The sequence below is a fragment of the Terrapene carolina genome, unplaced genomic scaffold (assembly GCF_002925995.2).
Source record: "Terrapene carolina triunguis isolate 2854851 unplaced genomic scaffold, T_m_triunguis-2.0 Scaffold558, whole genome shotgun sequence".
Taxonomy (NCBI): Eukaryota; Metazoa; Chordata; order Testudines; family Emydidae; genus Terrapene; species Terrapene triunguis.
In genome coordinates this window covers 13,318,639-13,331,093 of record NW_020664909.1, presented here as the reverse complement: position 1 = coordinate 13,331,093, position 12,455 = coordinate 13,318,639, and the positions used below count along the sequence as shown (strand labels likewise).

Here is a 12,455-nt window from a genome sequence, read left to right as displayed (position 1 = left end):
TTAGTGAGGGGGCAACGGCTGCATCTGGAGGGCATCATATGTGTCCTTGGTTGCGGAGCTGAGTCCCTGAAAGAAGAAAGAGGGTAAGGTGGATGAGGTAGACCTTGGACCCAATCGCCTGCCTTTAGTCTTGCCTGAAGTGGGAAGCGGGTGTTCAGCACACTAATCCGTTCTGTAACAGTGATGAGGCACTTGTTCAAATCACTATTTCCCTTGAAGATGAAAGGTCAATGGTCGTCAGTTTACCCTGGAGGTAAGATGCATGCTGAATACGGGTTAATGACAAACATTGCTCTAGTAACTCCTCCTGAAAGCTCACACAGTGCTTTACAATACTAACCTCAGCAGCAGCATGTTCACTCACATCGTGGCTATGTTTGAATGGTGGACAATGTGTCAGCAAGGTAGAGCTACACACCGCAATAAGCTATAGCCAACTGAAAGTGCATTCTGCCTAAATTTCCCTCTGCACTGACCCAAGTAGGAATTTGGCCAGGACACCTGAGTTTAACACCAACTGCTGCCACCAGCCTAGTGCATTTGGTATGGCAGCAGCACTGCAGATGGAAGAGTGCTCATCAATCCCTTTCTCCCCAGCTCAGTCCACCTCAACCCCTCTGATTTTCTATTCCAAAATGGTCTTTGGCACCACTCAGCTTTATTTACTTTACTTGTCCCAGCATCCTTTGCATTGATTGCAACAGTATACTAAAGTGACGAACAACCAGCACACAAGATTCTGGGGTACTTGAGGCCCAAAGGCTCCATCTACAGCTAACTGAGCAACGAGTTGCTGGGGACTCCTGCAGGCTGTAGATACTGGCTAAAAGCAAGATGCTCTGTGCCGCTTTAAAGGTATGTTTCTTAGCTCATTGGCTGATAGTGAACATTCATAGGTTTACTTGGTCATCCATCCAGTCCTACCTTTCTGAGAGTCTATAATCTCACAAGGGCCTAGTTGAAACCGGCCTTGAACAAAATCATTGCGGTTGGTTAGAGCTGACCAGCCGATGACAATTCAGGTTCATGGCAACTTTTCAAGTAGGTATGGGTCTGTGTAAGTTATGTTTACCTGGGATGTGGAAGACCCAGGTTCAAGTCTTTGTTCTGCCTGATTGAGATCAGGTTTTTTTTTCCTACCCCAGCTCATTGCAAATCAGGCCCAGTAGAGACTTTAACCTGGGTGTCCCACATCCCAAGCCAGTAACCCAACGACCCAGCTGTAGCATGAGTCAGTCTCCATTCCGCTTCAGCAAAAATGTTCTGTTCTACTACTGGGGAATCTGTAGCGATCTAGCCTGCAACTAAGGCCTTCGTGGAGAAAGTTTCTCAGGGAGATCCCACTCAGTCCTCAGCTACAAGTATGACCACCATGACAAAGTTGCTCACCGGAAGTTAAGTGTAGGAGAGAAGGAAAAAAAGCTCTCTTTTCCCCCCTGTTCCCCCACCTTGACTCTCCATGAGGAACTTCCCTAGGGAATATAAGATGATCATCTGAGCTTCAGTGCCTTTAATACATCTGCCAGGCTCCTCCAAGAGCCCAAATAAACTTCAGGACTGGAGTAGGGCATCGGGGCTGGTATCCGGGGGCGGGGTCAAGTCTACATTTTGGTTCAGTTCAGTTCTGCTTCAAGCCACCAAAACAAAACAAAGTTTGGTTACTGTTTTGAACTGATTCACATCAAATTTCAGTCTTGGTGGAAGTAAATTCAAAGAGTTAAAACTTAAAATTGAAGCTTTTTTTTTATTTTGACCATTTATTTATTTTTCAACTTTAACAGAAAACTCATGTTAAATTTTTTCATGAACACTTTGTTTTAGTTCCCTCCGATCACATCTTTGACCATTTGCTCTTTCCTATATGGGACCTCTGCAGTGAAAGGGTAAGTGAGTTTAGGGCATGGGCCCTGCCTCAGGGGGAGCATCTGAAGGAATGCATTGCCCCAGGGGATGGAGAGCTATTACCTTTTTCCCTTGAGCTTGAAAAGTTACTAACTCCTAGGACCAGGGAGCATTCCACCTGTTCTCTCCCTGCAGGGGAACCTCAGAGGGTGCATCTACACAGCAATAAGAGACCCATGGCACAGGGTCTCAGAGCCCAGCCCAATGAGCTCACAGGGTTCAGGTGGTGGGGCTAAAAGTAGCAGTGTAGATGTTTTGGTTCTGAAACCGGTCTCAAAGCCTGGGCTTCAGCCTGAGCCAGCTGACCTGGGCTCTGGGACTCACCGCCCTGGGTTTTTATTGGCACATACAAATATCCAGCAATGCTTCCTATATCTCTGGGCCCCCGGCTGCCTCATGTGGTGTACAGGCAGCTCCTAAGCTGCTCCTCTCCCTCCCTATGCTTGTGGACTTGTCTCCTTACACTAGGGCTTGGTCTACACCAGCAACGTAGGTTGGTTGAAGTGCGTCGCTACAGCACAGTTATATTGACCTAACTCATGGTGTAGACGGTGCTCTGGCGCCAGGAGGGCTTTTCCCCTCGACATAGCTCCCGCCTCTTGGGGAGATGGAGGACCTGTGCCAACCGGAGACGCTCTCCTGTCAGCGTCTTCACTGAAGTGCTACAGCCTTTCTAGTGTAGACAAGCCTCAAGCCAGGCCCGTTTCTTGTCTCATGAAAATAAGTTCCAATAGCTTAAAATACTGAGCTTAAAAATGCCGAACCTTTATTTTAAACCCCTCGCCCAATTTTTTTTCTTTCATTTCTGGTTCAGGTAAAACTACCAGTTCGAGCTGGTGCTGCAGTGCTGGTTCCACTCCCTGCTGCTACCCTACCCTCTCCACGAGTGGTCAATGCCACATGTGCAAAAGAAAATCCCCTAATGAACCCGCCTGTTCAATTCTGTAAGATAACGAAAGCTGCTTGTTGACCGTAGCTGTCCAGGAGAACTAAGCTTTTGATTTTACCTTTGAGTCGCTGCAGATGCTAGGCAGCCATTCACCAACAGTTGGTCATATTACACAGCAGGTAATTCGGGCTACTTCAAGAACAACCAGACACGTCCTTTCCATGTTACAGCCGACCTATCTGGGCAGAGGCTATAGAGCAGACAGAGGCAGCAAATGATGCTTCTAGGAAGTCCAGCTGCCAGAGTTTTGGCACTAGTGTAGAGCAGCTCCCTCTCCTGCTAGCGAATCCAAAGAGCAGGGACATTCAAGGTGATCTGGGCTACTTTTAACCAAGGGTTACAGTGGGGTGGTCTTAGCTTTGAAGTAGCAGCAGCACATCACCTCTGGTCAGACAGACACTCTGAAGCCCCCTAGCATCATCCATTAGCAAACAAAGGTTAGACATACAGTTAGGAGCTGCAATCAAATCACTGAATTGGATGAGAACATTGCTATGCACGCACTCCCTACCTGGTAGACAGCATCATTCCCTTTGCCTCGCCGCCTCTGGTGCTTTGGGAAGTAAAAGAGAAGCCATGGATTAATAGCCACTACTGCTTTATGTAGTGGGGGTGCTGTGATTTACTGTATTTCAATATACAGTGTTCACAAAAGTGCCTCTTATTTTATAGGCTAGATACAATTAAGAAATAGCCCTCATTTCTCAGGTGGTGACTGCTGCATGCCATGTGGGGGCTAAGTGACTCTGCACTCTATTAAATACAGAGGACAATGCAGTAAGTTTCCTAACCTTCAGCTATTCACCCAGCGTTAATTTTGTGAACAGCTTCTGATGCAAAGGAAGCACTCATGGGCCCCTTGGGAAACAACAAACTCAGACAGCATTCAGTAAAATGACATGCATGTAAATAGCCCCACCGCTGTCTGTCTCTCTCGGCTTTCAGAAGAAAAACCTGCCTTATGACCTGGATGTCAATCAATCAATGAAACATTTCCCTTGGAATGGTGTTTTGTCAGATCAACCAGCTGACCACAGCATCATGCAAGATGCAGGTTTCCAAGTGTGACATTTCAAAGAGTCGCTGCAGCAGTCCTTGGGCACTACAATGTACGTACGAAAGGGTGAGTGACAAGGTGCATGCACACCCCCATCTGAGGGGGTTAGGTGAACATTATCCGCTGTAGTGCCCACTAAAGTTAAAGTTTACACTAAATGCCCTTGTTTTCACAGCTTTCTGAAACCAAATACTCTTATTGAGGATGAAATTCTCCAATTTGTCTTTTTCTGTGGGTGAATTTTTGTTTGGAACTTTGAGCCCAGGCCCGTACCTGTTTGAATGACGGGAAAGGGGTATTTACATTTTTTAAAACAAGTCTACCTACACAATTTTAGCAAGAACTACCATAAAGATGCTTGAGAGATGAAACTCTGCAAGGGTATGATCCTTACCCAGAATCATGAGCGCCTTTATTTCGTTTGAGAGGGGAAACTGGAGCACTTGTAAACTGTGCCCCAAGCGTGCACAACAGATTTTTTCCAATTATGTCTGCAAACAGATATATATTCCCAAATTCACTTGGTATTAAACATTCAGAACTTTGAAACTACAGCACCGATTTTCTTCAGACTTTCCACTGAAACTTAAATTAAGCTGGGAAGGAAGAAAATTAGTAGAATGGTTTTTAAAAACCAGCACATTTCATTTTTTCCCTGAAGTTATTCTGCAGGCACAGAACTGAATGCCCTGCATAAAGGCAGTGGTGTAACCGTTTGTTTCTAGTATCCATGGGATGCTACCTTCTGTCTAACCTCTAAGGTTGCACTCAAGTCATGAACAGAAAAGTAAAAGTTACATTAATAATAATACCTGTTTTTTGTAGAATGCTTTTCATCAGTAGCTCTCAAAGCACTTCAATATTTAATGTATTAGCTGTTTGGAAAGCACTAGTAGACTGCAGCTGCTACTGGAAAGAAGTCAATCCTTGCTTTAGTGGGGTGGTGTTTTTTTTTTTAAATCGGGAATTCACCTTGTATGTGATAGTCATGAGGATGTGTGTTGTAGTGGGAACCTCTTATATGGGATGGAAAATTCTTAGCATCATTATACCTGCCCTTGTTGAAAAGAAAGGTACCACTCACCTCTCCCTTCTTCCCAATTTCACTGTATGCCTCGCCCATCTTGTCCTTCTGCAAAGACTGGCAACCAAATTTAGAGAACAGCATTAGCAGTGTAAGAAGCCATGCTAGCCCCATTGATATCCTTAGCCCCACTGCAGAGTTTCTCCTTTCCCTCTCTTTCACTTCTAATCCCTCCCCTCCCTCAGACGACTCCTAGCCTTAGTTCCAACTATATGAGGTTGGTTCTTTGAGACCTTCTCCATTCCAGTCTGTCTTAATGCAGATTCTTGGAAATTCAACAGCTAATCAAATCCTTTTCTATGATGTCTGGCTCTGAGTCTTCCACCCCTTCTCTTAAACTTAAAAATCCTGTTTCCTATATGTTCTTCCATTCTTCTTCTCCATCCTTCTAACTGCAAGCATCCAGCTTAATGCATTCATTTCCACTGTATTCAAGATCTGCTTCTCTCTCTTCCTCAGTGCCCAGAATTTGGAGCCATACAAATGTGCAGGCCTCGTTACTGTCTTGCAATATCTTTGTTTTCAATTTGCTAGGCATTCGCCTATTGCAGAGCATTCGCCATTTAGTCCATGCCTTTCCTGTTCTGCTTAAGTTCATTGCTGAGCTCACCTTTATCCTCTACTATCGAACCTAGGTCCTTGAACTTCTGTACCTGTTAGTAATGGCTGCCCTCCAGACTTAGTCTTGGCATCTTCCTGCAAGGTATCAAATCTACAGCCCCTATACTTTGTTTTATTGCAGCTGATTTTCATGCAATTTCTTTCAAGTATGCCCCTCCATCTCTCTGAAATCTTCCTTCATTTCCTCTTTGCTCTCCCCCACAAGCACATCATCAGCTGCAAAAAGCATGCGGCAGGGTGCCACTCTCTGGCTGTTTTCTGAACATGCATTAAGTACCCATGTAAATAAAAAGGGACTTTTTGCCAAGCCGTGGTGTACTCCAACTCTTACTAGAAACTGTTCAGTTTCTCCACGTGGACTTCTAACTGTGGTAAAAGCACCCTCATACAGATCCTGGCTGAGTCTGGCTAGCCTTCAGCCACCTGTTTCATTCTCATACACCACCAGATGACTTTTCTTGGACTGTAGTCATGAAGCATCTCAAGATCGATTAGTACTATGTGCAGGGTTTTCCTCTATACCTCAGAACAGTTAGTCTTTGTATAGCATATTGCATGGGGCAAGCCAATGAATATGCAGCATGGATGGAATCGAACAGACTATTTATTTTACCAGTACTTCATCATAGCACCAACTCAACTAAGTGGTAATTGGCTCCTTCACTAGAAAATCCCAGGGTCAAGCAAGGTTCAGAACAGCTCCTCTGGCTGTAAGGTGGCCACCATATCACCAAGGTTCAGGGCACCCCATTTAGAGAGAGAAACTGAACTGAGGGCCAGGCAGAGGGTACTGCTCAGGCTATAGAGGGAGGGAGCAAAAGGAACTCTGCAAGGTCAGAGAAAGAGGATATCCTCCTGGATGTGCTATGGGAAGGGATTTACTAACTCTCAGGGCCCTGCTAACTCAGGTGGTGCTGAAAGTCTGTAAGGGAAACCGATTGACTCCCAAGTGCAGCTGAAAATTCCCAACACAGGATGAAAACCCAGGGAGAAGTTGAGCAGGACTCCAGTGCTAACTCTCCAGGTCACTACTGTTGTCTGCTACCCCCTAGGGTAGGATGTTGTTCCCCTTCATTGTGGTTGTGTTAATGAACCAGTATCCCAAGTAAGATGCCACTGGGGATGCAGTTAGTTACAAGGGAAGTTCTGCCAATGCTGCTTCAGAGAGATCAGGCAGGGGGCCAGCTGGAAACAAAAATATTCCATAGACTAGGGCAGTAAGTGCAGGGGGTAGGCCATATATCTCTGTGCAGTCCCCATCCTCCCCCTATGAAGCAGGTCAGTCTAACTCATTTTGGGGAAAGGTGCCAGCATGGGGAATATATCCAAAACCTGACCCACAACATCAGCACAGAGACATTGCTGAGGGAGAGGGAGAGTGTGTGTATCAAACACTGCCTTTAGCACCCTGCAGTTCCTTAATTTACTCACAGTGTAAACTGTGTCCTGAGACGACTTCTTTCTTCTCTGCTGAAAAACAAAGGGGAAGAGCTGAGTATACAACATAGTGTCAGCATCCTTTACCTCTGTGCATATGGCTGTGTATTAACCATGCCGTTTTCATAGCTACGGCTATGTACTGACCTGTTTCTATGTATCCAATGTACACAGTGGATGCATATTACTGCCATCTTTCTGTATACTGCTCTCCAGCCTGGCACCTGGACAGATGTGGGTAGAAGAGCTACTGCTGCTGTGAAGGAGTTGTTTTTTATTTTTATTTTTTATGCTTACTGAAACCTAATCCTTCCTCCCTTAATCTGCATAGCTGTCCTCAGCAGGAAAACCCTGAGCAAGGGGAAGGCGTCCCCTCCCTCTTCCTCTCCAACAGCAGTGAGGTCTCAGCAAGTGCAGTTACTATGACTCTTATGTTACTTCATTGGCACTTGCTAAAGTGTCACACAGATCTACAGTGAGACACTCAGCCCCTGTATGCCCTGCCCCCACATCCGTTGGGTTTGAGATGGAGTGTGATTTCCTATTCTGGGTTGTTGTGAGCTCCTAAGAAAGGCGCAGGGGTGAAGATTTTACAGTCTGCACATCAAAGACTCCAGCCTTGTGCTTTGTTAGGACTCTTCTGTCTTTATCCAAGGTCATCCCTTGCCTTGTGAGAGACATGAAGAGTGTTAACTACAGGCTGCAGCATGAGCAGCTAGCAGGGTGTTTTGACACTCCGCTGCAAGGGGCGTGTTAAGCTAAAGATTGTTGCGGGCACAGCTATGTTAGGGAGGTGATTTAAAAAAAAAAAAAAGCAGCCCTGGAGCTCTACTAGCAATGCCTTCCTAGAATGGACACAGGTATGCTGCCAAAACTGCACGTAGCTTGGGTCAGTTCCCTGAACCAAACAAACAATCTAGAGTGCAGTTTGTGCTGGCCCAGCTCTGCTGGCTTAAAAAACAAAACGCAAGGTTTCAGGGGGTTACGTGAAATACGTCTAGCCCTATGCCCACTGTGGCTAAGGGCATGAAGGACCCTCGTCACAAGAAGTTGAGCTGGTGCAGGATTTCCAGAACCAAGTCAGTTTATGTTGCCCTTTAAATAAGACGCACTGCCACTATCCAGCAGCCCTCAATTCTAGCCACACCACGGCAGCGTGCCAGCTGCAAAAGCCTGCTTAAGGTTAAACTGTCACTTGAGAATCTCCAGTAACCTGCTTTAGCATTAAGGCATCTACTCCGGTTGTGGACAAGTCGTGTGGGGCAGCAGAGATGGCACATCAGACGTGCGTGGCTAACAGAGGATAATGGTGCCCTGTACACACTACTCAGGCCATCGTGTGAATGGGTACATGCACATCTTTGAGAGAGGTTAAGCACAAAAGGAAAGTTAAACAAGAGTGCAGGTGAGAAGAAGTTACCTGATTTCTCCCTCCCATTTCAAGGTCAGAGCCTCTCTTTTTAGTTCCCAGAACATCATATTCATCTCTGGTTGTACGAGACAATTTCTGCAATGAAAAAAAGGAAAAGTAGTCAGAGTGACAGAGACTTTGCTAATAAGCAGCTTTGGTCTTGGCTTAGTTAACACTGGAAGGAAATTCTAGTTCAACATCCAATTTACTGTACAAGTTATAACTGTTAAATAAGCCAAGAAGTAGTGTTAAAGGAAAAATAATCAACACTAATGAGCTAGGGCTGTATGCACCAGCCACCCTGCTTGCTAGTCTATCCACTAGAATTCAGACCTTCCTGCCCCAGAACCACAGGACCCTGCCCCTAGAGCTAAAGGCAAATCACCATTAGTTGAAATAGGATTATGGCTTTTATACTGTCTCCCTCTAGTAGCTGGGGATGTATACTCATACACTGGAGCGGATTTGATTCTATTTAATAGAAGATACACTGATGCCATATCTACATCAGCCACGACATTACACCATTGATTTTTTTTCCCCTTTAAAAAGTCAAGATTTGCATTCAGTAAATTCAGGAAACCTTGTGCCTGAGCTCACTCTTGATTGGGATTGTTTACTTTACAAAGTAGACAAATACGAGAGGACCATGATAGAAGTACCCAAAATAAGGCATGATACAAAAAGAGGATAGATCAGGTGCTTCTGTTCCCCCTATCTCATATCACAAGAATGAAGGGACATTCAGTGGGCTTGGAAAGATGGCAAATTCAAAACATACAAAAGAAATACTTTTTCATCCATTCAGCAATTAGATGATCCCGTCGCCATCTGATTGAGGTTGAGGTCAAGCACTGGGCAAGATTCAAAGAGACTGTACATTTATATGGATAAGACTACTCAGAGATTAACAGTTAATGTTAAAAAGATTATTGGAAAGGATCTAACACTTTCATGCTTCAAATCTTAAACTAATCTCTAGCTATCTGGGCTAGGCAAACATTTCATGAGGAGCAGATTCTCACATCTGCCTACTGTGGAGTTGTTTGCATCGTCCACTTCTTCATCTGATATCGGCCACTATAAAAGACAGGATATTGGTCAAGAAGGACCATGGGTCTGAGCCAGTCTGGTACTTCCCATGTTCTAGGATACACAGCAAGTCACATGACTAGACCAATGGCGATATGGTGACTCATGAGCCACAGGAGATAAAGTGATCCCTGTTACTTAAAGAAGAACCAGAATCCCCCCAGTGGTGCTCAGATTCTGCATGTCTGATCCCACCCCATCTTCCATTCAAATCCAAAACCTGGAAATGGACAGTTATTTCTGGGGTCTAGCTCTGATCTTGCCCAGGTCCCCTTGCTCCATCCTCCCATTAGATTCCACACTCACCCTTGCTGTCTTCTGGGAGGAAGAGCCACAGGCCTCCACCCTTCCTGGGCTCTTTTGAATGGAGCCACCTCAGGGACTACACAAAGGTTTTTGGGTGTGCAGTTCCTGTGCGGCACACCCGCAGCGAGCAGACATTGCTGCTGCTGCAGCCCCTGGCTTCCCTCAGTGGGGAGAAGAGGATCAAGTCAATTACTAGCTCTTGCAAAGCGCCAAATACCTGGAAGCCAGGTATGGGAAGGGGTTTGTGGATGCCTCATTCAGAAACACAGGAGCAGTGAGTGGGGGCCCTGCAGACAGAGGGGATGTGGGGGAACAGGGGCCGAGGGAGGGCAGGTGGGCAAGCAAGCAAACAAACGTGGTGGAATGAGATTTCCACCATTTGGATTCTAATGCTGGATCCAAATTCAGACCCAGACAGCTGTCAGGGTCAAATAAAAATCCAACCTCCAAATGTTACCTCTGGGGGTATTTGAAGTTAGATCTGGACCCCAGTAGGTCAGTGAGTCTCGGTTTACACTGAAATTCATCCATTTCCTGCAGCTCAAGACAGGATCAATCTCTGACCAGTAGGCTCTTCCACTTACTCTAGTCTCATCAAGCCTGAGAGGCAGGTAAAACATCACTACAAGATGTTCCTGTTCTAGGTCTGATGCTGAATTCTGGTTAATTAAGCAAGGGTAGTGTGACCTCTCTCTCTCTCCTCCCCTTCCCCTTCCCAAGAGTTTACTATACTAGTGCCTTGTCATGGTTGAATGGAAGATAGTCATGCCACTGTGCTGTGCCATATTGTTCCTATCAGCAAAGAGAGAAACTGACAGGGTGCAAGTGTGTAGAAGAAAAGCTATATAACTAAATTGATCCCTCAGCATTAGCCAGTCTCTTTACCTGAGAACAGGTACAATTAGTGTAAATATATTAGTTTATAAACCTTTAACCACCTTCCTTCATTTCTAAAGGTAAAATAATAAAATTCTAATAAATCTAAAATAAATTCCTGTCAAGAGATCAACAGCACGTTGAGACATTGTCTGTCTTTAAAAAAAAAACAACACACTTATTTGTGAAAATACATAATATTGTACAATAGCTCCACATACTGTACTATGACTATTACAAGTGTAGTGCTCTGGTCCATTACTAGAGTACTCTTTATAAGCATAGAGGTTAGACTTGGTACCTTATAGACCATCTATGGTCAACTCCCTTTCCAGCAACCCACAATGCTACATTCAAGCAATAGTTAATAAATAATCTGGGAAGAGTTCACATTTGACCCTTAAAGTGTTGCATTCCAGAGATCCATATTCTAAACCCTATCACACGGAGCAGTGAAAAGATGCAGGCAACTTAAATGAGGCTACTCAAATAAGTACATACTACTCAGTATGAGGTAGTACTGCAGGGTCAGGCCCTCTGTAGAGGAAAGCATATGCAGATGGGCACATGTGTGTTTCATGGACTCACAGACAGCACTCTGTGATCCACACCCCAGCCCCTGTGCATGCACTGGACAGGCTGCATCTGCCAACTGGAGAGCACCAGTTCAACACTAGAATTAACTGCTCCTACCCTTCTGGTGAATGGACATGCCAAGTGCACCTCCTGCACATTAATAGAGTCAAGCCTTAAACCAGAGTCCTAGTGTTCTGTTGGTAACAGGTGAGTGAGAAGGAAGTTTCCCCCAAGGTGAGCCATTAAGAGCTAGCCCCAGTGGGAAGTCACTTCCCCTTGTAGCTACTACACTGCCCACTTGTGATTGTTCCTCATTAGTCTGCCTCATCCAGCCCATCCTGAGACCCTTCTGGCCAGAAAAACGCCATCTCATTCACAGGACAGCAGGAGGAGAGGAGAGAGCATGTCTGGATGAGCAGATTAAAAACATGTTGACATAAGAGCAGCAGTCACTTACATTATACACGTCATTCTGGCCCTGCAGTGCTGGGGATTCAGGGGCTTTGCTGAACTGAAAGAGAGAGAAAGCAAAGTGAGCACCTGGCAACAGCAGCATAGTAGATACAGCCCCTGGAGGAGTTATTCTTACCTTAGGTGGGGAACCTACAGACTAACAGCCTGTGGCCCTGCCAGTGCCATCAAGAGTTTGCCATCTGGGGTGCCTAAAAGGGCCAAAAAACTATACAAATTCCTGCCCTGCTCTCCGCGGGAGCTTTCCTTTGTATTTCAGTCCACTCTCAGGGATTGGTCATGCTTTTAATGGTGCTTTACAACAGCCCTTTGGAAGCTTAAACACAGACAGGATTTCCTACTGAGTGTTCTCCTCCACTGTGCACGTGCACACTGGCATGTTACGGCAGGGTCACCGTCATGCTCCAAGCCAATGAATGCAGTCCGTTATTGGAAAGTCTCTCATGAGGACAAGGGCTGCTAGCATTAATGAGGTCTTTCATGGGCCCCGCCCTGCAGGATCAAGCTCTAAAAAACTAATGACACCTTTTAAATCCCCAGGCTGTGCAATGGCAGAAGGTGCTATATAGGTTGGGGAGGGGTGTTTGAAATTTTTCCTCTTAAGTCTGAATATTTTTGCTCCCATCTCCACAACTCTTGCAACCAGCCACACACACTTCTCCTTGGCCTGCCC

At 45.5% G+C, this 12,455-nt stretch overlaps 1 protein-coding gene across 1 annotated transcript in view; it reads right to left on the bottom strand.

Moving 5' to 3' along the window:
* CD247 (CD247 molecule) overlaps positions 1-12,455 on the bottom strand; it is a 76,582-nt gene continuing 64,127 nt past the window's right edge. Inside the window, exons 3-8 of the mRNA XM_026658975.1 lie at positions 11,769-11,822; positions 8,471-8,557; positions 7,045-7,083; positions 4,993-5,049; positions 3,363-3,404; positions 1-66 (exon numbers count right to left, since the gene is read on the bottom strand). Coding sequence (XP_026514760.1) covers positions 1-66; positions 3,363-3,404; positions 4,993-5,049; positions 7,045-7,083; positions 8,471-8,557; positions 11,769-11,822 — 345 coding nt within the window. The remainder of the gene's footprint in view (positions 67-3,362; positions 3,405-4,992; positions 5,050-7,044; positions 7,084-8,470; positions 8,558-11,768; positions 11,823-12,455) is intronic.